The sequence below is a fragment of the Saccharomyces paradoxus genome, chromosome XVI (genome assembly GCF_002079055.1).
Source record: "Saccharomyces paradoxus chromosome XVI, complete sequence".
In the NCBI taxonomy this organism is placed as follows: Eukaryota; Fungi; Ascomycota; class Saccharomycetes; order Saccharomycetales; family Saccharomycetaceae; genus Saccharomyces; species Saccharomyces paradoxus.
In genome coordinates, this window is record NC_047502.1 from 731,711 (window position 1) to 759,197 (window position 27,487).

A 27,487-nucleotide genomic window follows, 5' to 3' on the forward strand; every position below is an offset into this window, starting at 1 on the left:
ATATAGATTATAAACTTTGTGTAAGCTGTGCGAGCATTACAAACCTTAAAATTACAGGCAAAAAATACAACTTTGGTATGTGGTGGATTTTTGCGGGGTAGCAGGATCTTTTGTTTCCATTTTTATCATTGATTCCACCTAGACTAAGCCATCCCGTTCGCCTTCAGGAATGCTTTCAACACTGCCTTCCGTCAGAAGGGATTATGCTACCTTGCTTTCCTTTGATGAAACTTGAAACTTTATAATCACGAGATTGAAGGGGGCTGTTTCAAATGCGGATAACGCCGTTCTGGGCGCAAGCTGATTTTTCCATTACTTCATAAAAAGGCGAAAGGCCTACTATTAAAGGATGATGGTGATGTTACTATGATTTGTTTCTAAGTAGTTGCGACTTATTGGATGCTCTTTTGAAAGCTTTTGGGATTTTTTTTTAAGGGTTTGAGAGTAAATATTACAATAAGAGCATTTCGGTACAAGTCAGGAAAGAAGAATCGTAAAGAAAGCTGGTTTTCTTTATCCTAGTTTACTTTTTATGGCTTGGTGCACTGAAAGAGAAGAAACAGCAAGAAAGAACTGAGTTGTTTAATAGATGTCCGACTATTTCACGTTCCCCAAGCGGGAAAATGGTAGTGCCTCGAAACAGCCAGGGACACCATGCTCTACTAGGAACTCTTCTAGGAATTTGGAACTGCCGAGGAACTATCGAACGACTGGTGGTAGTAGCGATGAACTCTCGTCTATGTATTCTGGCGACTCTCAATACTTAATGGATATGATTCCTGATTCATTGACGCTGAAAAATGAGCCGATATCCGGAAATCTGTCTAATCTTACGCAAACGAATGGGCCGGATGATAAAGAAAATAAAGAGGTAAAACTTGATGAATATATATTACCCAAGACAGATCCGAGGTCACCTTACTATGTTAACGTGCCTATTCCCAAAAAATTACCGAAGAATGAAGGGAAAACAAAGGCTAAACAAAAGGTTAAGGACAAGGCGGATCCTTCTGATTTAGATGTGGAGAACATTTATGAAACTTCTGCAGAGTTTGTTAGGGAGTATCCGACAGATATTTTGATTGATAGATTTCACAAGTGGAAAAAAATCCTGAAAAGTTTGATTGCTTACTTTAGAGAAGCAGCCTACTCTCAAGAACAAATTGCAAGGATTAATTACCAATTGAAAAATGCTGTAAAATTCGCTTTTCTTACTGATTTAGAGGATGAAACAAACAAGCTGGTGGATCCGAGTGTCCCGAAATTGCCTAACAAGAAACCGCAGCCGGTCCCGTTGGTCGCTCAAAAATCAGACAGCAAATACGAGGCAGACGTGGAGCAATCACAGTCAGTCCAGGCGATACCAGCAGAAGAGGTACCTTCCGCCTCATCTGGTTTCATGACATTTGGATCGGGATCTATTCAAGATATTCAAGTAATTTTGAAGAAATACCACTTATCTTTGGGTAGTCAACAATATAAAATTTCCAAAGAGATCGTGGCATATATTATACCCAAGTTGACCGACCTTCGGAAGGATTTGACTGCAAAGATGAAAGAAATCAAAGAATTACACGGGGATTTCAAGACTAATATAGGCGAGCATGTCAAAATTACAAGCAGGCTTCTAAATAAATATATTGCTTCAGTGAAGTTCTTAGATGAAGCTTCCGCCTCGGGCAATAAACAAGGTGAAAAATTAAGACCGAAACATGATCCGTATCTTTTGAAGTTACAACTAGATCTGCAGTTGAAAAGACAATTGCTCGAAGAAAACTATCTTCGAGAGGCTTTTCTAAATCTACAATCAGCCGCACTGCAACTGGAGAAAATAGTATATTCCAAAATCCAATCTACATTACAACGCTATTCAGCGTTAATTGATTCAGAAGCACGATTAATGATCAAAAACTTGTGCCATGAATTGCAGCAAGGCATTCTATCTAGACCACCAGCTGTAGAGTGGGATAACTTTGTGTCTCATCATCCTACCTGCTTGATGAATCTAAAATCCACTGACCCGCCGCCGCTACCCAGAAGACTATCTGATATCGTCTATCCTAACATGAAATCGCCGTTGGCCAAATGTATTAGAGTAGGATATCTACTAAAGAAAACGGAATCTTCTAAAAACTTTACTAAAGGTTATTTTGTATTGACTACAAATTATCTTCACGAGTTTAAAAGCAGCGATTTCTTTCTGGAAAACAAGTCTCCCCGTGCAAAAAATAAATCTCCCATTGAGCAATCAGATGCAAGCCATATCAATAAGGATGGAGCTAACGCTGGCAGTCATCCATCGAGCAATGGAACGCAGGATTTGAAAGTGACGAAGAGAAGAAAAGGATTGAGTTCCTCAAATCTATATCCTGTCACTAGTTTGTCTTTGAATGATTGTTCTTTAAAGGATAGTACTGATACATCTTTCGTTTTACAAGGATATGCTAGTTATCATTTATCAGAGGACGCAAGTACAACGGAATCAAGCGTGACCCCGAATTTGGCGTGTACACCAAAATCGCTTACTTCAAATAAAAACAAGCATCAACGTACGCCATCAGCTCTTTCGATGGTGTCCGTTCCGAAATTTTTAAAGGGATCGTCTGGGCCAAAAGAACAAAAAAGGGCTAAAGAAAACTCTAATACCAATAAAAACTCAATTTGCGAAAAATACGTTGAATGGACGTTTAAGATATCCTCCGCTAGTCTTGAACCAACTTCAGAGGATTCAAAAATTTTCAAAAAATGGGTTCAGGACGTGAAAGCTCTCACAAGTTTTAACTCTACGCAGGAGAGGTCGAACTTTATAGAGGAAAAGGTTTTGAAAAGCAGAAATCACAATAATGGGAAGAGCTCTCAAAGCTCTAAAAAAAGTACATTTATGACACCGGTAGACAGTTTTGTTAACCTTTCTGAAAAAGTAACGCCATCCTCCTCCGTTACTACGTTAAACACTAGGAAGAGGGCAAACCGTCCTCGATATATAGACATCCCGAAGGGCGTAAATACGAATGCAGGAGCTATGAGTTCTGTATACAGGTCGAAAGTCAACACACCAGCCATTGATGAAAATGGTAATTTGGCCATAGTAGGAGAATCAAGAAACAATGGTTCACAAAATGCTGTCAGCTACGCCTCTAGAACTCCATGTATATCGCCCTATTCACCTTATTCTGGGGGAGGTGTCCCCTATCACCGTTCAACCGATGATTTAACGACACCCCCTTCTCGAAAAGCATCAGCTCCTGGAGAGGTACCTCAGATAGCTGTTAGTAATCACGGGGATGAAGCTATTATTCCGGCAAGCGCGTATTCTGATGGCAGCCATAAATCATCTCGCGCCTCTAGTGTTCCATCCATTCATAATCGACGTGACAATTCTTCCTCTTCGCCATTGATGAACTTACCAGGTGTTTCACCTAGTTGTCTAGCATTGGAGGGCAATGCAAACGGATATTTTGGAATACCATTAAACTGTAATTCAGAAGCAAGAGGAGGGTCAGAGCTTTCAGCTTTTGAGATGGAATCTCCTTTATTCGAGGAAAATAGGACTCAAAACTACAACCGCTCTCGTAAATGCTCAGCCTGTTATATACCCCAACAATGTGGTCCAATGATGGAAATCAATGATGCAGGGTTGAGTCACGACAATGAGAAGGGTACCTCACAACCAAGTCTAATGTTGAAGAAGCCGCTTACATCTAAAGGTGTTGAACTGCCTTATTGCAATTCGAAGAAAGCATCTAGTGCAGAAAACGTTCCATTAATGTCTACTGTATCCAATGATAAGTCTCTTTACTCGCGCCAGAACAGAAGTACTAATAATGTGCCTACTACATCTGCATCAAGTAGTGAAGCTACGGAGACCTATCCAATAAGACTGCACAGGAAGAATGTGTCATTTGGTTCCTTGAATCGTGTAATGGACAACAAGAATGTTTCGAACAATTTTCCTGACAAAAGTAGAAAACCATCAGCTACTAGAATTGGAGAGTCAGATGAAGATAGAAAAGAGGAATCGGATTAAACTCAATCAGTCCACATATTCTTAGATAGTTATTATGTAGTTATAAGTAAAAAATTGTCTTTTACCAAATAAAAAAATTCCTGATTGAACATTTCCAAAAATACCACCTGAATCTGTAGTTATCTTTAACTGAAGACAAGTGCTCATAATCATCTTTTTCCTACTTCTTTTCTACAATGGCGGTAGGATTGGCAATACTCGTTCATCTTCACTTTTCCGGTCCGCACTTACAACGCGGCCTTTCTGTAATAGAGGTGGGCAATGCGCCACTGTAAATGATGACCGTTGGAAGCTTTTTGGCTAATATTTTGTTGATGGAACTTTGACAACTTCTCAAAGTCAAAAATGGGTTTACCCAAATCTTTATACAGGAAGTTACTCATAGATTGCCCAACGAAGGTCATTAATGACAATTGTAGCCAGCGAGTCAAGGATGTTTCTCCGCTCGTCACAAACTTTGAAAAATGGTCTGATAAGCGAAGAAAGCTTTATTTTAAAGATGAAGAGGAAATGGTAGTGCGTTACCAATTAAAAAATTTCAATTTAAGAAATAACGTGTATGGTAGGCTTTTAGCTTCTCCAATGAGAGCAGAAAAGATCTCAAAACTAAAATCTTGCAGAGAGCTACTAATTCCATTAAAAGTGGTACCGTCAGTTGATAAAGATCAGTATGCCGATAAAAACAAACTTAAATTGGTACCTACACTAGACTATTCCAAGCCATACAAAAGTTCATACATATTGAACTCAGCATCCATTGTAAGAGACAACTTGGCGGCTGCGACGTCATGGTTTCCAATCTCAGTATTGCAAAGATCAACTCCAAAAAGCCTAGTTGTGGATACCTCTACGTTTTTAACAGAGTACAACACCCACCTGCTCGAATTTATAAAAGCAAGACTTTCAGGAATGCCGAATGTTGGACCTTCTTCGAGAAATCGTGTTTTACTCACTTGTGACAAAGGAAGGACACCGCCAATTGAAATACAAGAAATTAAAGATAGTGACGGGCTGCCAATTGCACAGTCCGTCTTTAATCTCGGCTATTTCCAGGCACCAACCCTAGAAGCTATCATAAATAAAGATACAATCGCTAAGGGAATTTACCTGGATGCTGATAATGACAAGGACCTCATCGGGCATCTTTATAGTGCACTATTGTTTCAATCAGGTAACTGATTGAAACCAAAAAAAAGGAAGGAAAGCGGGATATATACCTGAAGTTGTCCTTTTTATTCCTATTCAATGAAGTACGAAGTTGGCTGTCGGCGAATGGCATCATTCTATAATCCGACAGTGAAAAATTTGAGCGCCTCGGGCGAGAGAATTCAGAACCCTTAATCCCGCACATCTACGTAAAATATCTCTGAGGTGTTCCATGGTCCATCACTTGCCATCCATCTTGCAAGGCTGTATGATTGATAAAGAGGAACTTTAAGGGTAAATAGATTTGTTGATTCCTTCGAATTAGTGGCTTTATATTAAATCCTAAGAGCATACACATGCATTGTATTTAAGAGAACAACCAGTTATTTACCCATAATAGAAGATTCTTCTTTCGAAAACTAAATTATACACTTTTTTGCACGAAAAGGCTTTCATTAAAAAGTTAAGCGTTCACTTTAATTTTGCTGGTCAATTTCTGGAGTAGGCTTGTCACCCATAATATCTAGCAGTTGGAGTGTTACGTTTGTTGCAAGAAAAAAATTTATAATGTCTATGTTACCGTGGTCTCAAATATGGGATGTTTTTAAACTATTGTTGGGCTTTATGCTTTTCATTATATCAATTCAGAAAATCACCAGTTTGTTCGTATCATGGATGTTGATGCTGCGCCATTCCACAGTACGAAAAATTTCATTTGGATACTTTTTTGGTACCTCAATAAGGCGAGCGTTTATCTTGACTGATTTTGCTCAAGTATATATCGGCAAGATAAGTTTGCGAATAGGTTGGAAACCCGGGATTGTGTTTCATAATGTTGATTTGAAGTTATTTGAGAAAAACGGCCACACCACTACACATTCAACTAAAGACTCCAGGTCATATTTTAATCCTCGGGATCAGACTTTCACCTTTGTAATTAACAGGCGAGTTCTTTCAATTTTAAAGCTGGTCTTTTCATTTTCAACCTTCTTCCATACTTTGGCTCTCACGGTACCTAATGGAAAAGAGTATAAATTAAACATCGGGTCCATCACAATATCACATCCACATGATGATACCATAAAATTGGAGGCGTTTCTGCATGATTTTACCCATCCTGAAACGAAAGACACATTGAACCATACTGGTTTTTTTATGGTGTGTAAAATTGGGAAGGAAGATGATAAAGGTAGCAACTGCTCAAAAGTTATACTAAAAAATTGGAAATCCAGTCTCAAAATCAGTGACGTTTGCTGGCATCTTCCAGAAAAGAAAGAAAAGACTTCGAATACGGAGTCTGTCGATTCTCTCCCTACAAGCGATGATGCAGAAATGCTCACTTCATATCGTAAGATGCTAAAGCCTTTTCACTACCCTTTAAAGACTTTAAACATTCTGGACCTTAAGGTAGAAAACGTAAAATTTATCTATAAAAAAAAGTTTACAATCCGCATATCAAGTGCTCAACTTTACTTGGAATCAATCTCCATTCTAAATAATGTCTCCGCTTTGGAACTTTTACCCTTAAATAAACCTACATGGGGTGATTTTGAACTATCACTTTCTGCAAATGCTGTTGTTGTAGATATCGACGGTAATACAGCAGTTAGGATTCCGTTCGGAAATGTCATACTGACATCAGATATTTTACTATTTTTACTTGATAACATACCTTTGCAGAAAACGAAGATATCTTCCATTTTAAACATTATAAATCCTTCAGTGTTCCTTACTATACATCAAGTGCTGGAAATCCTCCATTTAGTGGATAAGTTTGATAATTCAGAGACGTCATCATATACTAACGCAACCGATAGGCCATTAGATATTTTAGAGTTAGATATTGATCGATTACCCAGTTTTAACTTCGAACTACTGATGTCAAATTTTATTTCAAGGCTACATATATCAGATGAAGAGAATGTGACGTTTAAGGTTTTCAGCACGCACGCTCTGTTTAGTCGCAACAATATGTCTATGTCCCCTAAAAGGGGACAACTGATGCAAATGCATCCAGATTGGCCATTTGCAAAGACAGCCCTAGTATCCGATCAATTATCCAACTATATTAAAATTGTGGGTACATCACTCTCTTACCTAAGAATCCCAACAGAGCAGGATGCTAACCCGGTATCTATACCAGTCTGTGGCTTTGAAAGATTAGACACATTTTTGGATGAATTTTCCAATTCTAAATTGATCGTTCAATCTACACTACGGCATTCGTACGTTAGTCTTGAGAACATTGAAGTTTTGCATACTTTAAGTCGCGCCTTTGACAAAATTTACTCATTAATATCAAGCAGAACGAAGAGGAATGCTGCTCATAAAGCAAGGGATGAAAAAATGGGGAACCTGAATGAAATTAAGAAAAACTTCAACTGGTCACTGAAACTTAGATTGAAGGATATTTCATGTTCGTTACTGATCGCTGGCTTTCTCCCAAAAAACTTGGACCCCGTGGAGGCCGAGAATTTCAACTTATCTAACGTAACCAGAGGTGCCAAAGTTGTCCTTACAGAATCAATATTATTGGCGGATAGCCAGGAAAAAAATTTTACTATTGTTGATGCATCAGTATATCGCTTCATGGATGACACTACTCACAAGCCTGCTCCTGACGTTATTGTTCAATTCACCAATTTATTATTGAGTTTTAACGATTTGGATGAAATTCATTTTTCACTTCCGAAAATCAAATTCAAGATGGATGTGAATATTATCTGGCTGTGGTTTTATATTCGGAGTATATGGATAAAATTTCGTCCTAGTTCAAAATTGAGTCGAACTTCCGCGACCAGCTCGAAATCTGTTGATGTTTTGGACAGACTGAGAGTAGATATAGGAAAGATGATTATAGAGCTAACGCTTCCTCATAATACAGAAGTACTCTTGATATTCGAGCAAATTGGACTTTCGAATACTACTAAAAATCTCACAATTGCATCGTTATCTGCGTACGTGGTGTCCGTTTATGTGAAGCATATTAAGGCGTATGTTTCTTTGATAAGTATCAATGACTTTGAGCTAAACACTCAAGATTTAATCCGCACGAAATCTGCTGTTATAAATACCTCATTAATTCATTTCCATGCCGAATACCATTTTAGGTTTTACATGATAACTGACAATATAGTTACATTGTATAAATCGTTTAAGCAAATTAGATTGGCATTTTCCAACTTGAGTGAATTTGAACGATTGTACCCCCAACAGCAGCTGCCTAAAAGGATTTCAAATCTAAATGTCTATTGCCAAGATTTCCTGATTGATATTGAAGAAGATCCTTTTGAGCAGGAATTAGGATTGATTTTGAAAGTTGGCGTTTTGGAACAACGCGAGAGGTTAAAGAAGCTTGAAGAGTTCAGGGAAAAGCTATCAACATATGAGGACATGAACGTACGTTTAAGGTCACTGTATGATACCTCCCGTGGACAGACTTTCTTCCCGGACTTCTATGTGAACGATCAAGAATATGAGCAAAAGGCTTACCTCAGGTTGCTAGAAAACTTTTCAACGTCATGGATTGCCAGATACAGGAAGGCAAAACTTTCTTTTTATGGTATGCCTTATCGCGTAATCAGCCGTGAAGAGCTTGGTACAAAATATCACCTGTTTACTAGACAGAAAACCAGTACTGTTGCTAACTTGGTCGTAAAAGAATTGGACTTTAAATTAGGTAGTCCTTCTTTCCCTCTAGACAATTATATGGATTTTTTATACCAGTATGGAAAAAAAGTCCCAAAGAATACAAAGTACACTTTGTTAATTATCCTTGGCCTGAAAATCAAAAGCGCATTGTGGGAGTTGCGGCTGAGAGATTATCCGATACCTGCCATATCATTTCCTGACACATTTACAACAGGTGATGTTGTATTTGCCGAAAAGATGCCAGCACCTTGCGCCCTTCATACCGTTTATGTTCCTTTTGTCAGCTCCGCGCAAAAAAGTCCCTATAATGATGCCAACACTATATATGGCTCCCATATCATTCGTACTCTTAATTCAGTCAAAACTTATTTTAATATCAGGTCAATGGTTACATCTTCTTCATCTGCTAGAATAACATGGGGGAAATCTCTGCAGCCCGGCTATGAGTCTTTGATGCTTTGGTTCGATTTTTTAACTAAGCCTCTTATCGATCCATCCAAAAAGCTAGGATTTTGGGACAAATTCAGATACTTAGTACATGGTAAGTGGATATATGAGTTTTCAGAGAAAAGCGAGATCCACTTAAATATAAAAGGTTCGCACGATCCTTATAAGATCACCGATGATGGTGCGGGTCTGGCGTTCTGCTGGTCTGGCGGCACCACAATTTATGTTCATAACTCCACAGATCCTAAAGAATTTTTAAAGATTGAATCCCAAAGATTTCAGTTGGCAGTGCCAGACTTTGCCAAGGTCAGTAAGTTTGATAAAGTCTTTATGAAGCTTGATGGAAGAGTAATTTGGACGTTAGGTTTACTTTTTGAACAAGGTGATATATCTAAGGCTGGTGACGAAGAAAGGTTTCTTCCAAATAGGCCACATTATGAAATTCAGCTGATGAATCCAGATGGCGTTGCAGATTTGGATCACCATGATACCTACAAAGGGTTTAGAACATCCTTTATTCACATGTCATTTGGTGTCTATTCTTCGGAACACGGATCAATAAACAGTCTTTATCTTGCACCTTATGCTCTAACCCACTTTTTCAAGTGGTGGAACTTATTCCATACATACACATCTGGTCCTATTAGGCAAGGACGGTTATTTACGGATTTACTTCAAAACAAGACAAAGTTTGGCCGCTCGCTATTTACAATAGCCTATCAACTACATTTAAAACGCTTAATGGTCACGCATATTTATCGGCATATTACTACTCAATATGATCTTGAAAAAGACCGCAAAATAACTTTTACTGGACTGAAGGGGAGATTTGATTCACTAAAAATTGATTTGCATCAAAAAAGAGTTAAACTTACCCACACAAATCAGAAATTAAATAAATCAAAACCTGTCTGGAAGTTTAAGATGTCTAGGGGTGAGATTGATTGTGCAGAAGCAGATATCAGGATATTGTCGACGCTGTTTGACCAGGAAGCAGTTAAGGAAATTCTCAGTACTGGCCTTGATGACATACTTGAAGACGAGTCATCACGTCCTATTTCGCCTCAAGATGTAGAATACCTACGTGAATCAGATTGGTATGATTATGAGGACTATATAGACTTGAATCAAGTACCACTTGGTTCCTCACTTCCATTGAAGTTAGAAGCAATTCCCTTGCTGTACTCACCTAGGATATCTTACTTTAGAAAAATAAATGACGACGGTTATGTTCTAGCTTACCCATTTGGCACCGAAGAATCTCACAATTGTCTGATTGGTAAGAATCACCCAGAATTGACTCAGGAAAAGTTAGCAACTGAAAGAAAACGAGAAATAGAAGAGCAACTAAAATTATTGCATGTCACACTGGGTGAATTGCAATCAAATAAAAGCGGAGGTTCGGTAAATGAGAATTCAGAACGCTATGCACGTGAATTAAAAGCAGAGGTAGCTGAATTAAACCACAGATTGCACACAGTCAACACTATCTTGAGTGATTTGAAAATCTCGGAGGCTATTCCTGGAGAAAATACTGATAGTGATAGTTCCAGCTCACTTTCCGATTCTGATGCAAATTTGGGAGATGTGGCTCCAACTCCTAACAGAATATCATTATTGAGGACCAATACCGTCGAGTCTTTTGTATCAATGAGAAAAGCCTCCACTATGCAAGTTGAGTCCACTTATGATAACCGTTTCATGGTCCATAATATAGAGTTGAAAATCGATAATAAAATTAGGCATCACCTTTTGGAATATGCCTCCAGTGCTTTTGAAAGGAAGTCTATGAGGTTTGCTTTGACTTATAAATCCGTAACTATTTTAAAAGAATTACTAGGGAATGTGTTGACTGGGGTCAGAACATCTATAGAAGACTACGGATCAATGCTTGAGGACGATTTAGCTAGTAATTCGGAATTTATTGAGCATTTTGAGAAACTCATCAGAGATGTTCCAAGTGATGACTTTGACTATGTTGATAATTATCTTTTCAGACTAATCTCTCCGCAGGTTCAAATTAAATCGGATGTTGAAAAAAATGCGGCAGTTATTTTGGCTGCTAGGGATATAGAAATGGGAATTATTGATATAGTTCAAGTGTACGGAAAATCAGGAAAAAGGATTCCCGTTGATGTTGATACTATTGTAGAAACACGCTATTCTGCTGTTTCGAAGGACATTCAGTTGTTTACATTGTTCAAGAAGGATTTAGAGGGTCCTGAAGGTAGATTCTTTCATAAAAATGGATACGGTTCGGACAAAGAGTCTGATATATGGCCCCCATGGATTCCTCTTGAAATGTGTTTTGATGGCTCTTTATTAGATAAGCATGTCTTTTTAAAACGAAGATCAATGTTTCTGACTTACGTTGCTCCTAATCCCTTATTTTTCAGTGCCAATGACACATCGGCGTTTTCCTATGATTCGAGGTTTCGTATTGCATTTCCAGGACTGATTCTGACTTCTGATTGTCAACAATACTGTGCTGTATACGCAATCGCTGAGGATTTGCTTTCCTTTGGATCATCATTGGATGAGAAGGTTGAGAAACTTTCCAGGATTTTGTTTACTGATGAGGTAAGAAATAACTTGGAAAACCTTGATGTCTCTGTTGTCACAGCCCTGCAAGATAGAATTAAAGAACTCTATTATACCCGAGCATATTTAAAGCTTCACGAGCCAAGATTGTTTTTGAAATCGGGACAAGAGTTAACTTTTGATATCCAGACTAGTACATTGAAGTTGACGTTACTTATGACGGCAATCAAGAAAACTTATGATAGGATGGGGAGTGGTAATAGAGTGATACAGAAAAGGTTAAGGTGGCAAGTTGGAACAGATGAACTGATATGGGAATTATATGATGAGAGCAAGACGCCTTTCGTAACTATCGGGTTGGGACCTTCTACCTTTATTCGTTCTGAAACATCCGATGGCACTAATAGTAACAAAGTATCTATTTCTTCATTACAGTGTTTCAACCAGCAAGAAAATCCCGTTTACACTGAACTGCTGGCTCCCTTTTATGAAAACTCATCCTATAATAAGAACGCCCCAATGGTAGAAATTTTTTGGATCTTGGGTCCATCAGTTGGAGGTATTTCAGATTTGCAGGACTTGATTGTTTCCCTACAGCCGTTAATTTTCAAGATGGATCACAAAACATCGGAAAAACTAATGAATTATCTATTCCCAAAGATAGAACAAACTTCCATAGAACCCGATTCCCCAGAACTTGTGCCACGTTCTTCCACCAGTTCCTTTTTTTCATCCTCTCCAGTTTTACGGCACAGCCTTTCTAACGGCTCCTTATCTGTGTACGACGCAAAAGATGTAGACTCCTGGGATTTGCGTAGTATTCAGAGCAAAGAAGGTATCAAAAAGTATAAGGGTGATCATAGGAAACTGTCAGCCTCACTTTTTGTGCAACCTGATTATAACATTAATGAAATGGTCAAAAGATCAGGGACATTTTTCAATGTAAAATCTATTATAATCCGGAAAACTTTAATGTCTGTATGTTACAAGGGTTCGCATAGCCTCTTGACTGATGTTAATAACCTAATTGTTAGAGTTCCTGTTTTGAAGTACCATAACAAACTGTGGTCAAGGGAAGAGTTCTTTACAGCCTTGAAGAGAGACGTTGTAAGAATAGTTTTACAACATTTGGGAAATATTATTGGTAACAAATTTTTACCTCATAAGAAAGAAAATAAGAAAAAAACTTCCATGGAAATACATCGACTACTAAGTCCTGATTCTCAAAGTCGCAACACATCACATATCCTTGAAGTCGAAGGGCACAACTCATTCCATAACTCCACGCGCTCTTCAGATATTAGATCAATAAACTCAGACGAAACGTATAATGAAAATGATGGAAATGAAGTAAAACCATTTTACCCTGTTACGAGCGAATTTTCAAAAAATAAGTAAGGAAACACATTCATGTATTTACCGTAAATATTCTTCAGTTACATAGTAATTGTATTATATACTAAAATGAAAGTTGGCGATTTTTTTTTTTTGAGCCGTTCCTTGCAGTGGTTTTCCAATTCCTCAGAGACGAGATGATGGATGGGCCGCACGGCCAAAGTATTCCTCATCCATCAATTTAGTGAAGTTAAAATACAGGGCTCAAGAGCAATATTTGCCACCAACGAAGTAGTCTATCAAAACCTTGAAAAAAAATGTCGTTGGAAGCCATCGTTTTTAATAGATTGGAGCCAGAAAAGGTTTCGGTGGAGGTACTCGATCAACTTCTTTTACCATATACTACTAAATACGTTCCAATTTACACAATCGATGATGGCTACTCAGTTATCAAAAGTATGCAAGTAAGAGGTGCTCCAGCAATTGCAATTGTGGGTTCCTTATCTGTTTTGACTGAGATACAATTGATAAAACACAATCCAACTTCTAATATTGCCACACTGTATTCATTGGCTGATTGGGAATCTACGAAAAGAGTGCTAAATAAGAGACTAGATTTCCTTTTAAGCAGTAGGCCAACAGCGGTTAATTTATCCAATTCTCTTGCAGAGATAAAAAACATATTAAAATCTTCAGATAACCCCGAAGCTTTTGACGGTAATTTATATAGTTATGTCTGCAAGTTAATCGATGAGGATTTGGCAAATAACATGGAAATGGGTGATAACGGGGCTAAGTACTTGATTGATATGCTACAAAAGGATGGTTTCAGTGACGAATTTGCCGTTCTGACGATTTGTAACACTGGATCCTTGGCAACTTCCGGATATGGAACGGCTTTGGGCGTTATCCGTTCTTTGTGGAAGGACTCGCTAGCTAAAACTAACAAAACAAGTTCAGAATTGGACAGTGAAAAACTTCCCAAGATGGGCCATGTATTCCCACTGGAAACTAGACCTTATAATCAAGGGTCAAGGCTAACAGCGTATGAACTAGTTTATGAAAAGATTCCATCAACTTTAATTACAGACAGTTCCATCGCGTATAGAATCAGAACTAGTTCAATTCCAATCAAAGCAGCATTTGTTGGAGCTGATAGAATTGTTCGCAATGGGGATACAGCGAATAAAATTGGTACTTTGCAACTTGCTGTAATTTGTAAACAGTTCGGAATTAAGTTTTTTGTAGTAGCTCCCAAAACAACTATCGATAATGTAACCGAAACTGGTGATGACATTATTGTGGAAGAACGTAACCCTGAGGAATTCAAAGTAGTCACTGGTACAGTAGTTAATCCTGAAGATGGTTCCTTGATCTTAAACGACTCTGGGGAGCCAATCACGGGAAAGGTCGGTATTGCCCCTCTTGAAATTAATGTCTGGAATCCGGCCTTCGACATCACTCCACATGAGCTTATTGATGGAATTATCACAGAAGAAGGTGTATTTACCAAAGATTCCAACGGTGAATTTGAGCTAGAAAGCCTTTTTTAGATATCATTTAAATTGAACTTCCGAAATAGTTACTATTATACTGCGAACGACAAGATTTTATATTAAGACGCAAAGATTACTTCTTTCTTGTTTAATGAAACGAACACATTAGTGTATGTTGTCAGAATCTTAGGAAATTTTAGACACTAAAAATAATCGGTGCGATATGATTTATCTTTGTCTTCTTGCATATTTTTTATTTGTACGAGGTGTAAAAAGAGAAGAACTCCTCATAGGGGGCTCGAACCCCTGACATTTCGGTATCCTTGCTTAAGCAAATGCGCTTAAAAGCCGAACGCTCTACCAACTGAGCTAACAAGGATGAGTTCTTCATCCCTTTTAGTATTACGTGCCTATATAATTTTGAACGCCTTCTCAATTCAAATGTCTATAGGGGGAGAACTTGTTGTCAGGAATTATTATTGTTTTAATGAAATTCTAATATCATCTATTTAGTGGTATATTATCACATGCGGTGTAAGAAGATGACATAAAGATTGAGAAACAGTCATCAAATCTTATGGAAGCTGAGACGCAAGGATTGATAATGTAATAGGATAATGAATGACAACATATAAAGCAAAAGAAGAAATAAAAATATTGTTATGTAGAATTATCGATTCCCTTTTGTGGATTCCAAGATCCTAGAGGAGAACTTCTAGTATATTCTGTATACCTAATAGTATAGCCTATAGCAACAATGGAATCCCAACAATTATCCAATTATTCACACAACTCTCTGAGAATTATGTGGGTAATTAGATAATTGTTGGGATTCCATTGTTACTAAAGGCTATAATATTAGGTATATAGAATATACTAGAAGTTCTCCTCGAGGATCTAGGAATCCACAAAAGGGAATCTATAGTTCTACATAGTGTTATTATTTTATCTTCTTTCTTTTTATATGTTGTCATTCATTATCCTATTACATTATCAATCCTTGCATTTCAGCTTCCATTAGATTGGATGACTGTTTCTCAATCTTTATGTCATCCTCTTGCACCGCATATTATAATATACTATTAAATAGATGATATTAGAATTTCATTCCAACACTCTCAATCTGAATATTAGCAAGTTTCTCACTCAAAGAAATTGTTGTTTTTTGTTTTTTTTTTTACCAACAACCTACTGATCATACTTGTTTCGGAGAGCTACCCCTTTGTCAGCCGTGGCACGGCTCTACGCGGAAAAGTAACCTCTTATACCAGTATTTTTGATTCCTTAATCTTACGTCTGGTATTGTTGAAATGTAAACCAACCATAGCGCACTGACTAGTAGTCACTTTATCAGAATATTCTCATATGTGGTGTTAAGAGATGTCATATGCTAGGGGGCCAATAGAATCATATTTAAATCATTATTTAATTAGTAGGAGCCTAAAGCGCATGAATTAATAATGCGTTAAACAGAAATGACGACGTCAAAAAACGAAGGGATGAATAATCCTAATATCATCTAGAGTTACAGCTTTTTTATGGATTCCCAATCCTGAGGAAGCTACTTGTCAATCTCTTTACATAATATCATTTGCTTAATAAAGACGGGACCACAACAAATATACAGAATTTACATGTTTACAGTTTTCGCTAAAAAGTGTGGTACTGTGATGTATGATTATTATTCTCAAACTTTTCTTTTTTTGTTTTTGTGCACTCATCTTATTGAATCATTAACCTTTGTTCATTGGCCCCCACTAAGCTGGATGAAGGTTTAAACTTCTTAAAGATTTTGTAATTTATGTCATTACCGCCTGTAAGCATATTATCGTGGTTTCTTGATATTGGCTTGTATTTAACACACGTACCGCATTTATAAAACATGCATAAGCAAGGCTATCATAAAATGACAGTGTTCTAGTGAACTTACGCGGAAAGTCCCCTACAACGTCTTTATGGATTGTATATTCATTATACTTCCCAAAAACCTTGTCAGTGCACAAAATGGGTGCAGATAAACATATTCAAGTTAACTTTAAATAAGAACCAACTTATAAAATACTTTGCCGAAGAGACGTCTTGTGACCAAAAACCTCAAGTTGGTCTGACTAAACAGCTTACAACTGATATATGCAACTGCTAGGCAAACATTTTCTCGAACATAAATTTTTATTTGGGAAAAAATAAGCTATGGTCTTTTTAAAATACGGTCAGGGACGACTTAATGCATTTCTCGTTTTTAGCATAGATAAGCAACTTTCTTTCCTATTTATGATGGCATTATCCCACACTATTATCGCGCAAGAAATAATAGAAATTTATTTAGTTTAGATAACTAACAAACTGTTTCTCTCTGAAAAACAATCTTATTGCAAAAACAGGGGGCAAGTGTTATGCTGTCCTTGTTGTTGCTGTTTTATAAGTGCCGGCCTCGCTTGAGGAACCGCCTATGTTTACACCCTGTTGTTGACAATCTACGAAGATGCCTTGAAGGGATTTGAACATAAGATCGCCTTCTACGCGTTTTGTGCCATGATCGTTAGTACTGATGCATCGGAAGTTTAAAACTAAGTGCAAGTACAGTTACTACTGGGGAACATTAGAATGACCACTGCTCCTTTTAATCTGACTCGCGGAAATAGCCGCCAAAAAGAAGAGATTCTTCTAACTGCGGGTAACTTTTGGATCAACATGTTTACATATTGATCCCGTTTAGGAAAGTGTGAGTTCAAGGCACTAATCAAAAAAGGAATTTCGTAAACATAGTGACCAAATCAGGAAAAGTCAACAACGAAGTTCGCGATACAGATGAACTTCGGTGCCTGTCCCTCGAGGAAATAGCAAACTCGTTACAGCTAGCATCTAATAACATGGGCATGGAATTTTTTAAATTTTCCTCTTAGTGGAAAATATAACCTCTTTGGGGAAAAGAGAAATAGATCCTTACTCAAAACTTTAGAAAGGAAAAAAAATCAAAATATAATAAAATAGATTTTTTTAGGTTAATTTTTTGCCAATTTAGCTAGACTTTTGAAAAAATCCACAACTTTATTAAAATTGAATCTTTTTGGTATCAATTTTGTCTCACACTTCAAGAAGTAAAGTATTCTCGAACTGATACTTCTGAAAAGTGAAAGAAATATAGCTAAAGGATACTGGTTACTTATTCTTTCTTTTTTTCTTTCTTTTTTTGATTGAGCCAGTGCATAATAAAAAACGTACTGCGAGCTACCCAATAAATTGACATAGGATATCTGTTGAAGCGGTCTTTTGATTGAACATCTGTTTTCCTTTCATAGTTTTGTCTTTTTAGATTCTATTAACGACATTGTAGAAATTTTAAGCATTGTATAAAATTTCAATTCGCTCGTTTATCAATAGTTTTTCTAAAACTTGCTCATTTCCTTCGAAGAAACCTTTTATTGGTTACCCCCTATCCCCCTTTTGATTGATTTTATAGATGTCCAACCAAATAGAAAATACTGAAAACTCACAGAATACTAGTTCATCAAGGTTTTTGAGGAATGTACAACGGTTGGCCTTAAACAATGTAACAAATACAACATTTCAAAAGAGCAATGTGAACAACCCAGCTTTAACAAATTTCAAATCCACAATAAACTCTGCAAAGAAGGAGGGAAGTCGGATTCCTCAATTTGCTAGAGAAAGCGCATCAAGAACAACAGCCGCACAAGAAGAAAAAAGGATTCTGAAAGATAATGGTATCCAACTCCCTAACAACAATGCTTCAGATGATAAAGAAAACCAAGATCCAAGTAGCCAACAATTTGGCGGATTAACTTCCATAAAGGAGGGAAGGGCTGAGTTGCCTGCAAATGTAAGTTTACAAAAATCCTCCTCTGCCAAGGAAATCATCCAGCATGGTTCTTTAAAAGGCGTTGGATCAGGCCCTGAGATAGTTCATAATTCAGTAGAAAACGAGGAACTTCATCCAGCTAGAAGTCAACTTCAAGTTAGAAATACAGAAAGTGAAAATGACAGTGGGAAAAAAAGACCAATTTCTACAATTGTTGAACAAGAATTGCCCAAAAAATTTAAAGTGTGCGATGAAAACGGAAAAGAAGAATACGAATGGGAAGATCTAGACGCAGAAGACGTCAATGATCCATTCATGGTCAGCGAGTACGTCAATGATATATTTGAGTACCTTCATCAACTAGAGGTCATTACTCTTCCAAAGAAGGAAGATCTCTATCAGCATAGAAATATTCATCAAAACCGAGATATCTTAGTTAACTGGTTGGTTAAAATTCATAATAAATTCGGCTTATTACCGGAGACTTTGTATCTTGCCATCAACATAATGGACAGATTTTTGGGTAAAGAGCTAGTTCAATTGGACAAATTACAACTGGTTGGTACATCGTGTCTTTTCATTGCCTCTAAATATGAAGAGGTGTATTCTCCTAGTATAAAACATTTTGCTTCAGAGACAGACGGTGCATGTACGGAAGATGAAATTAAGGAAGGGGAGAAGTTCATTCTAAAGACATTGAAGTTTAACCTAAATTATCCTAATCCAATGAATTTTCTGAGAAGAATTTCGAAAGCAGATGACTACGATATACAGTCCCGAACTCTTGCCAAATTCTTATTGGAGATATCATTAGTAGATTTCAGATTTATTGGGATACTACCCTCACTATGCGCAGCAGCTGCGATGTTCATGTCGAGAAAAATGTTAGGTAAAGGTAAATGGGATGGAAACCTGATACACTATAGCGGTGGGTATACTAAAGAAGAACTTGCACCCGTGTGTCACATGATAATGGACTATCTAGTGAGCCCGATAGTACATGACGAATTTCATAGAAAATATCAATCTAGAAGATTTATGAAAGCTTCTATAATTTCTGTCCAATGGGCTTTGAAGGTTAGGAAAAACGGCTATGATATAATGACTTTGCATGAATGAGAAAAGGGACGGATGCTTAAAAAATAAAATATCTAAAAGGATAGTCGATTAGTGTCCATATAAAAGGTATGGCTGCTTTTTTACCATTTCTTTTCACATTTCCATTTATTCTTATAAATTTCAAATCCAATTTTAGCGCCTTTCATTTTAATATTTTCAAACTGACGATAAAAACATTTAAAGCTTGAGATTACCAAATAAAATTCTATTTTATTTTCACTAATAACACCATACTTTTAATTTTAATTTTTTAATCTTAATTTCAAATTTGTACCATAAATTTATTCTAATTCAGTTCAACTGTTTCCAAATGCATGTAGCGAGGTAGAGAAAGAAAATTATAAAAAATAATTTCCTTGTATCGGGAATTGATATTAAGGAAGATGTCATAACCTTAGTTTCGTTAAAAAATGCCACTTTTATTTCTTTTTCATTTCTTTTAAAATTATTTCAGTATAGTTATTATAATTAACTTTCGAATAACATTAATAATAATAAAAATTTTAATAGTAATAATAATAATAATAATAATAATAATAGTATTAATATAGTCATACTAATAATAGTAGTAGTAATAGTAGTGATCGTAATATATATTTTATAAGTGAACACGCTTATTATTATAAACTAGATATATACATATATATATAGATGCAGAAATTTTTTCTTCGAGTAAAAGCAGAAAGAAAAGAAAATGTAAAGCGTATGCGAATTCAGGAGCATTACCAGTACTATTTTGCACGTGAATTAAATAGCTTTTGAAAGTTGGTATGCATTTCAGATGTGCACCAGCTTAAGGTTTGGAAATAAACAGAGCCATATCTTGGTTTCTTGTACTTCAGAATCAAGGAATCCAAATGAGTTTTGGAACTAGCGATGTCTCTGACTATATCAATACAGTAGGACTGAAATGCTTCATCCTGTATTGGATCGATACCACCGCTGTAATGCTGTAGTGTTTTGTTCCATAGCTCGTTCCTGTTTCTATTGGTTATTCTTCTCGCTATATACATTGCCATTGCGCTTATGGTAGATGGAGGTAAATGAATGAATTGGTGACAGCAGTAGGCATACTCTAGGATAAACTTGCCAATATTTCTGTTAACCGGATCGTAATCATCTGCCTTGGAGATCCTTCTCAGAAAATTGAGTGGGTTGGGCCAACCAATGTTGAATTCTAAAGAAGTGAGCATGAACATTTCCGCATTTTTTATGTCATTTTTGGAAGCTGCGCCATCAGTAATATAAGCGTACTCAGCTAGTTTGGGCAAATTTACCTCTTCAAATTTTGCCGCAATGAAAAGCGAAGTAACTGCTAATAACTGTAGTTTGTTCATAGTAACTTTATTTTTGGCTAGAAACCTATCCATTAAATTTATGGATAGGAATAACGTCTCGGGATAGCATTGGAATTTTTCGTGTACTTCTACTAGCCAATCCACTAATATTGCTCTCATGGATGGCCTCAAATAGTACTTAGACGTTTTGTCTAGTAAATAATTATGGGATGGTAGCGTTTCTAGTTCCCTTCTATATAAAAATGCGAAAATTTCAGCAGAGTATTCTGCTACCATTGCAGTATCATCTTTTTCAACATAATCTAAATCCTGCCAACCTACTATTTCACTTACTTCTTCAATGTCAATCCTGCGTTTTTTGTTCGCTAACAGAGCAACATTACCTTCTTCTCCTTCTTTCTCTGCTGCCGTTCGATCGTTATATATCTGTCTTTTTTGAACGGCGCTACCGATAGGTCTAATGTTTTCCTCTCTTCGTACTTTGGCCGCCTTGCTATCTGTTACTATTCTCTTGCTTTGACTTAGAGGATTATTATTTACCGGTACATCTGTTAAAGCCCTTCTTGGTTTAGAGTCTTGAACTTGTTGCTTACTGGAGCCACCATTTTTTGAAATAGTCTTTTTATCTTGAGGAATCTTTAAGTTTGTATTGCAGAATTGCCTCTCGTTTTCATTATAAATCGAAGTATTTCTTTTAATGCTCTGCTCATGGTCTTGGTTACCTCCCATTGTTCAGTAAACGTGTTCAGCGGCTTTAAATACAGTGAAAAGCGCGTTACTGCTGAATATTAAGTTTCTCTTGTTGTATATAAGATAACTAATTGGCCGTGAAAAGCTTGCAACGATAGGGCCTTATAGAGCACAAAGAGAAACGACCTGAACAAATAGACAAAAAGAAGTATTTTTCTTGAGAAGCTTAAGAAATAGTTACGAGTACCTTCTAATAAACTGATGAACGCAAATGGAACTCCTTCACGGTACATGGCAATAGCAATTCGCCAGGCATTGGGAAAGTGAGTTCAGCACAGATATGCTGTGGGCGCTATCCCGATGTGGGCAAAGCGCGTGAACAGCACGACGCGCCTACCCGTTAAATTTTGTACCATCAAGGACGCGTCTTCTACTCGAGATACGCGTTCTTTCACTGGCTCTTTTTACTGAGGGCACAGACCATAAAAATGTATTATACGGCAAGTTTTAGTTAAGATAATTAGAGAGTTATTTTTATTTTGACTGTAGGTTGGCAGTCTCCTTACTTTCTGATAATAAAAAAAATTTCGGAAGGTAGGAAGCGCTTGTGCAATCAAAAAGTGAAGCTCGCACTCAGGATCGAACTAAGGACCAACAGATTTGCAATCTGCTGCGCTACCACTGCGCCATACGAGCTTTCCAATTATGTTATGTTGTATTACGGGCTCGGGTAATACCGGATGTCTTGACAATCCTAAAGTCGTTTAGGAGAGTAACTTGTTGTCAGACTTATTATTATCGTGATTCACAGAATGTTACTTATCCTATATAATCTATATAAGATCTGAATCTAACTAAAGGGTGGAAGCGCGGAATCTCGGATCTAAACTAATTGTTCCGGTATTTATACGTTTGGTTGGTTTGGTTCATCTTAGGCAAGTAGGTTGCCTAGTATACTTAATCTTGTCTATTGTTTCGTACGTGTTTCATACATGTTTTATGTCTAGGTTGGTAAATCTAGTAATGCTGAGGTATCTCATCTTGAGATACAACATGTTATTGTCATGTAGCAAACTTACTTATGCAAGTATTAAAGAAACTTCAGATCTAAATTTAAACTTGTTCTTCTATCTCTATATATAAATGTATATGAGAATTATGTGGGTAATTAGATAATTGTTGGGATTCCATTGTTACTAAAGGCTATAATATTAGGTATACAGAATATACTAGAAGTTCTCCTCGAGGATATAGGAATCCACAAAAGGGAATCGATAGTTCTACATAGTGTTATTATTTTATCTTCTTTCTTTTTATATGTTGTCATTCATTATCCTATTACATTATCAATCCTTGCGTCTCAGCTTCCATAAGATTTGATGACTGTTTCTCAATCTTTATGTCATCTTCTTACACCGCATGTAATAATATACTACTAAATAGATGATATTAGAATTTCATTAAAACAATAATAATATTATCATTATGTAGAATTATCGACGCCTTTTTGTGGATTCCTATATCCTCGAGGAGAACTTCTAGTATATTCTGTATACCTAATATCATAGTTTTTATCAATATAGAACCCTGACAACTTTCTCAATATTCACCTAATTCCCACTCCACAGTTGCAAAAGTCAGCGACGTATTAGTTGCTGGTATAATAGATCAATAGAACCATACAGAATATTTACATAGACGGCATTAGAAGTTGACATAATACAATTAGTTCTTCTTTTATTTCATAGTTGTCGTTTATTAATGTATTGTGATCAAATAGTGGCAAAGTATAGCAACGAAGAAGGGAATAATTTCAATATTTTGTAGAATTATTAGCTCCCTTTCGTGTGGAGTCCTAAATCTTGTGTGAGACCTCCTACTATACTCTATATATCTAATATCATTAAATCTATCAAAAATGTAAATCCAACAATCATTACACAATTTTTTACTGAAATTCAAATATCAACACTTTTCCTCTATAATATCATCTAGCTTTTGAATGAAATTCAAAAAAAAATCAGATAATTCTACTGTCTTTTGCCCCTTTGAATAGTATATCTATAGTTTAAAAAGTCCTAATTTTTACCTCCTAGTTATTATTATAAATCTACTTCGACAACTTCAGAAAAGCTTTACTTAAAGTATATTTCTAAAACCTTACGCTCCACCGTATCAAATTCAAATTTCAAAACTACAGTAATGCATTAATTTTTCTTACGTTTGTCTTGAGGTGGTCTGGGCCTCAATCTTGCATCGGTGTTCATTCGTCTGACCTAATATTCGTTTGATTTTGTTATTTTTTCATTAAGAATAAGGAGAACCTTTTGTTCATTAAAGAAAGAACGGCAACAATTAAGCCCAAAATATAAATAATTAAATATAAAAAACATTCTCTATTTAATAGACAAAAATAACATCTCATGAACAAGGTTTCAAGAAATGAATTATCCAATATCTCCAATAACCCCAATGAAATGCTTACTACGCGAAGCTCGTTAGTTAGGTGAGGAATAATGCTTCTATAATTCTCTCATTCATCAAGGAATTGAGATAAGCCTGTAGTGAGCATCATCCCGATTTTGTTATTACATGGATGGCTCTTCTTGAAAGAATTGTTCCCACTGTACGTGGGAAAGCGTTTGTTTAGTCTCAAACAGTTGAATCTTGATACCACAGGCAAACTTACTTGATGCGCTATTTTACATGCCTTTTCTCACAGCAAAAAAATGAAAAACATTTCTACACGACTTTCAAATCAATATAAACTGGTGAGTATGCAGATTTGCTAACGCTATCGTTTTATCCTTCATGTCTTGATTATATAATATAAATGTACCTGAATTTAATGGTTAGCAAGAGAGATTCGTTATCAAGCATTCCACAATTGAAGAAAATAAAGCTAAAGAGCTCATTAAGCACTTGCCTCAGAAATAATTTTTTTTGCTGAGAAGATAGGAATATAACGTTGTGTATGAGGGGATCGCAGTTGTTAAAACAAGTTCCTGAGCGCAATTCAGTATTCTACGAAGTAGTAGGACTCTTTCCGTCCTTGTTTCTATATGCTGTCATGTATTGATTCTACTACATTAATAACCTTACGCTTCAGCTTATATAATTGACGGACACGTAAGTCTGTTGAAAAAAGATCAACTATATTCGATGGAGCAGTATTCATGTCACTGGCATATTATCATATATGATGTTATATGATCACATAAATGATGAGAAACAGCCATCGAATTTGGTGGAAGCTGAAATGCGAAGATTGAGAGTGTAATGGGATAAATAATGACAACATGCGAAACGAAAGAAGGATTAATAATTATACTCCGTAGAATTTTGAATTCATTTTTGCGGATTCTCATACTTGCGAGAGAAACTTGTAAAATATCCAATAATGTCGCCTTTCTTCAAAAGTGAATCCAAACAAGCATCTGAAAATTCATCTATTCCTCAGGTTCATCTAAAGCTCGAAATTACGGTAAACATTCTCAGTGAGAATTGACCATTCGAAAGAACATTCAAAAGACAGGCCAAAATAATATGGACTTCCTTTGATTAATGAAATAACGTGATTTTTCTACTAAATTGCCTATTTCAGATTCGGCATGCGCTTCCTTTATTCGCATAACATGCAAAGTACGATGTGGCATTAAGCCCTATTGTACTGCACGGAAGATCCTTGCAGCAATCAAATATTCCCTTCACTTTGCAACCTTTATTTACATAGTGGTACCTGTAGGTAAAGATCTCTTATCTATTATATTGATGCTTCAGCATTGGATATTGGAAACCTTTAGAGCCGTACGATTTGGAAAGAGATAATTCTATATTTAAACAGTAGATGAAACATACGAGGTCTGAAGCAGCGTGCATTTCTTGTGCCTCTTATTGTTCTCCTAAATCTTGGTACATTAAACTATACAAAAACATCATTCTGTCTTTCCATAATGACCTATTCCACAGTGAGTATCAATACGCCCCCACCATATCTTACTCTGGCCTGCAATGAAAAACTACCAACAGTTATGTCAATTGCTGGAGCAGATTCAAGTGGTGGTGCTGGCATTGAAGCTGATATTAAGACTATCACCGCACACAGATGTTATGCCATGACATGTATCACTACTTTGACTGCTCAAACTCCAGCGAAAGTATACGGCGTTCAAATTACACCAAAGGAAGTGGTATCCCAAATATTGGAAGCCAATTTACAGGACATGAAATGCAATGTCATCAAGACCGGCATGCTTACGGCGGCTGCCATCGAAGTCTTGCATGAAAAACTTTTGCAGCTTGGTGAAAATAGACCTAAATTGGTAGTTGATCCAGTTCTTTGCGCTACTTCTGGTTCTTCTCCAACTGGAAAGGATGTAACTAGTTTAATTACGGAGAAAATTGCTCCTTTTGCTGACATTTTGACTCCTAGCATTCCAGACTGCTTCAAGTTATTGGGCGAGGACAGAGAAGTTAACAAACTACAAGACGTTTTTGAGATTGCGAAAGACCTTTCTGGAATCACCAAGTGCTCTAATATCTTAGTGAAAGGAGGCCACATTCCATGGGATGATGGAAAGGGAAAGTATATTACCGACGTTCTCTACTTAGGTGCTGAACAAAAATTCATTAATTTTAAGGGCCAGTTCGTTAATACCACCCATACTCATGGTGCTGGATGTACCTTAGCATCTGCCATAGCATCTAACTTGGCTCGCGGTTATTCTCTCCCCCAATCTATTTATGGTGGTATTGAGTATGTAAAGAATACCATCGCAATTGGCTGTGATGTTACCAAGAAAGCTGTGAAAGGCGGACCAATTAATCATGTTTATGCTGTAGAAATCCCATTAGAAAAAATGCTCACCGACGAATGTTTCACAGCATCAGATACCGTACCTAAGAAGGCCATCAAAGGTTCTCTTGACAGAATCCCTGGGGGGAGCTTCTTTAATTACCTGATAAATCACCCTAAGGTCAAGCCACATTGGGACGCCTATGTGAATCACGAATTTGTTAAAAAAGTGGCAGACGGCACACTGGAACGCAAGAAGTTCCGGTTTTTTATTGAACAGGATTACCTATACTTAATCGATTACGTAAGAGTTTGCTGCGTCGCAGGCAGTAAATCTCCGGGACTAAAAGATCTAGAAAAGGATCTGGTTGTTGCTAATTGCGCACGTGATGAACTAAATGAACATGAAAGAAGGTTAAGAGAGGAATTTGGAGTCAAAGACCCCGACTACTTTCAAAAAATCGAGAGAGGTCCTGCATTAAGGGCCTACTGCCGTTACCTAATAGATATCTCCAGAAGAGGAAACTGGCAGGAAGTAGTTGTAGCCATTAATCCTTGCTTAATGGGTTATGTTTATGCTGTGGACAAAGTCAAGGATACAGTGGCTGTAGCTGAGGGCACCCTTTATCGAGAATGGTGTGATACTTGCACATCTTCATTTTGCTACCAAGCTGTACTTGAGGGTGAAAAGCTTATGAATCGCATCTTGGAAACATACCCTCCAGAGCAACTTGATTCTTTGGTGACGATCTTTGCTAGGGGTTGTGAATTAGAAGCTGATTTCTGGACTGCCGCCTTGGAATACGAATGATGGGTAGAATATCTTAACAGAATATATAAAATACATATGTAGAAATGATGAACTATAAACCCAAAAAAACTAGTGGTACTGAAAAAAAACTCCCCTATTATATCAATTTATAGAAAGGCCCTTGAAAATCTAAACACATTCTTTTCATTTTTCTCAACTTTCAGAAGAAAAATTATCTATAGTCTAGCGCTTGCTAGCGTAGTAGATTATGGCCCTTTGCTCATGTTAGTAGAATGCAGTAGCACGCGATGTTCATAAAGGTGACGTAATTTTGGAGATGTTTGGAACATAATCCAAAGTGACAATTCACTCAA

The 27,487-nt window shown here is 36.8% G+C and overlaps 7 protein-coding genes and 2 non-coding genes across 9 annotated transcripts; 6 read left to right on the forward strand and 3 right to left on the reverse strand.

The window, feature by feature from the left end:
- Positions 1–589: 589 nt before the first annotated feature.
- On the forward strand, positions 590–4,027 carry RGC1 (Rgc1p; the record flags this gene model as incomplete). Its single annotated transcript, XM_033913969.1, has 1 exon — positions 590–4,027. The coding sequence occupies one exon, from the start codon at positions 590–592 to the stop codon at positions 4,025–4,027; it is 3,438 nt and encodes a 1,145-aa protein (XP_033769860.1).
- A 345-nt stretch (positions 4,028–4,372) lies between these two features.
- RRG8 (Rrg8p) lies at positions 4,373–5,206 on the forward strand (the record flags this gene model as incomplete). Its single annotated transcript, XM_033913970.1, has 1 exon — positions 4,373–5,206. One exon carries the CDS (start codon positions 4,373–4,375, stop codon positions 5,204–5,206), a length of 834 nt encoding a protein of 277 aa, XP_033769861.1.
- Positions 5,207–5,740: 534 nt separating this feature from the next.
- Positions 5,741–13,210, forward strand: HOB2 (Hob2p; the record flags this gene model as incomplete). The annotated part of the gene is made up of 1 exon (XM_033913971.1): positions 5,741–13,210. The coding sequence occupies one exon, from the start codon at positions 5,741–5,743 to the stop codon at positions 13,208–13,210; it is 7,470 nt and encodes a 2,489-aa protein (XP_033769862.1).
- Positions 13,211–13,464: 254 nt separating this feature from the next.
- On the forward strand, positions 13,465–14,700 carry MRI1 (S-methyl-5-thioribose-1-phosphate isomerase MRI1; the record flags this gene model as incomplete). Its single annotated transcript, XM_033913972.1, has 1 exon — positions 13,465–14,700. The coding sequence occupies one exon, from the start codon at positions 13,465–13,467 to the stop codon at positions 14,698–14,700; it is 1,236 nt and encodes a 411-aa protein (XP_033769863.1).
- A 226-nt stretch (positions 14,701–14,926) lies between these two features.
- Positions 14,927–15,022, reverse strand: SPAR_Ptrna11K. Its single transcript has one exon. It is a non-coding gene; the product is annotated as a tRNA-Lys (tRNA).
- A 3,081-nt stretch (positions 15,023–18,103) lies between these two features.
- On the forward strand, positions 18,104–19,579 carry CLB2 (B-type cyclin CLB2; the record flags this gene model as incomplete). The annotated part of the gene is made up of 1 exon (XM_033913973.1): positions 18,104–19,579. The coding sequence occupies one exon, from the start codon at positions 18,104–18,106 to the stop codon at positions 19,577–19,579; it is 1,476 nt and encodes a 491-aa protein (XP_033769864.1).
- A 731-nt stretch (positions 19,580–20,310) lies between these two features.
- Positions 20,311–21,606, reverse strand: CLB5 (B-type cyclin CLB5; the record flags this gene model as incomplete). The annotated part of the gene is made up of 1 exon (XM_033913974.1): positions 20,311–21,606. One exon carries the CDS (start codon positions 21,604–21,606, stop codon positions 20,311–20,313), a length of 1,296 nt encoding a protein of 431 aa, XP_033769865.1.
- Positions 21,607–22,191: 585 nt separating this feature from the next.
- Positions 22,192–22,263, reverse strand: SPAR_Ptrna12C. Its single transcript has one exon. It is a non-coding gene; the product is annotated as a tRNA-Cys (tRNA).
- Positions 22,264–25,520: 3,257 nt separating this feature from the next.
- Positions 25,521–27,173, forward strand: THI22 (putative phosphomethylpyrimidine kinase; the record flags this gene model as incomplete). Its single annotated transcript, XM_033913975.1, has 1 exon — positions 25,521–27,173. One exon carries the CDS (start codon positions 25,521–25,523, stop codon positions 27,171–27,173), a length of 1,653 nt encoding a protein of 550 aa, XP_033769866.1.
- Between the last annotated feature and the right edge of the window lie 314 nt (positions 27,174–27,487).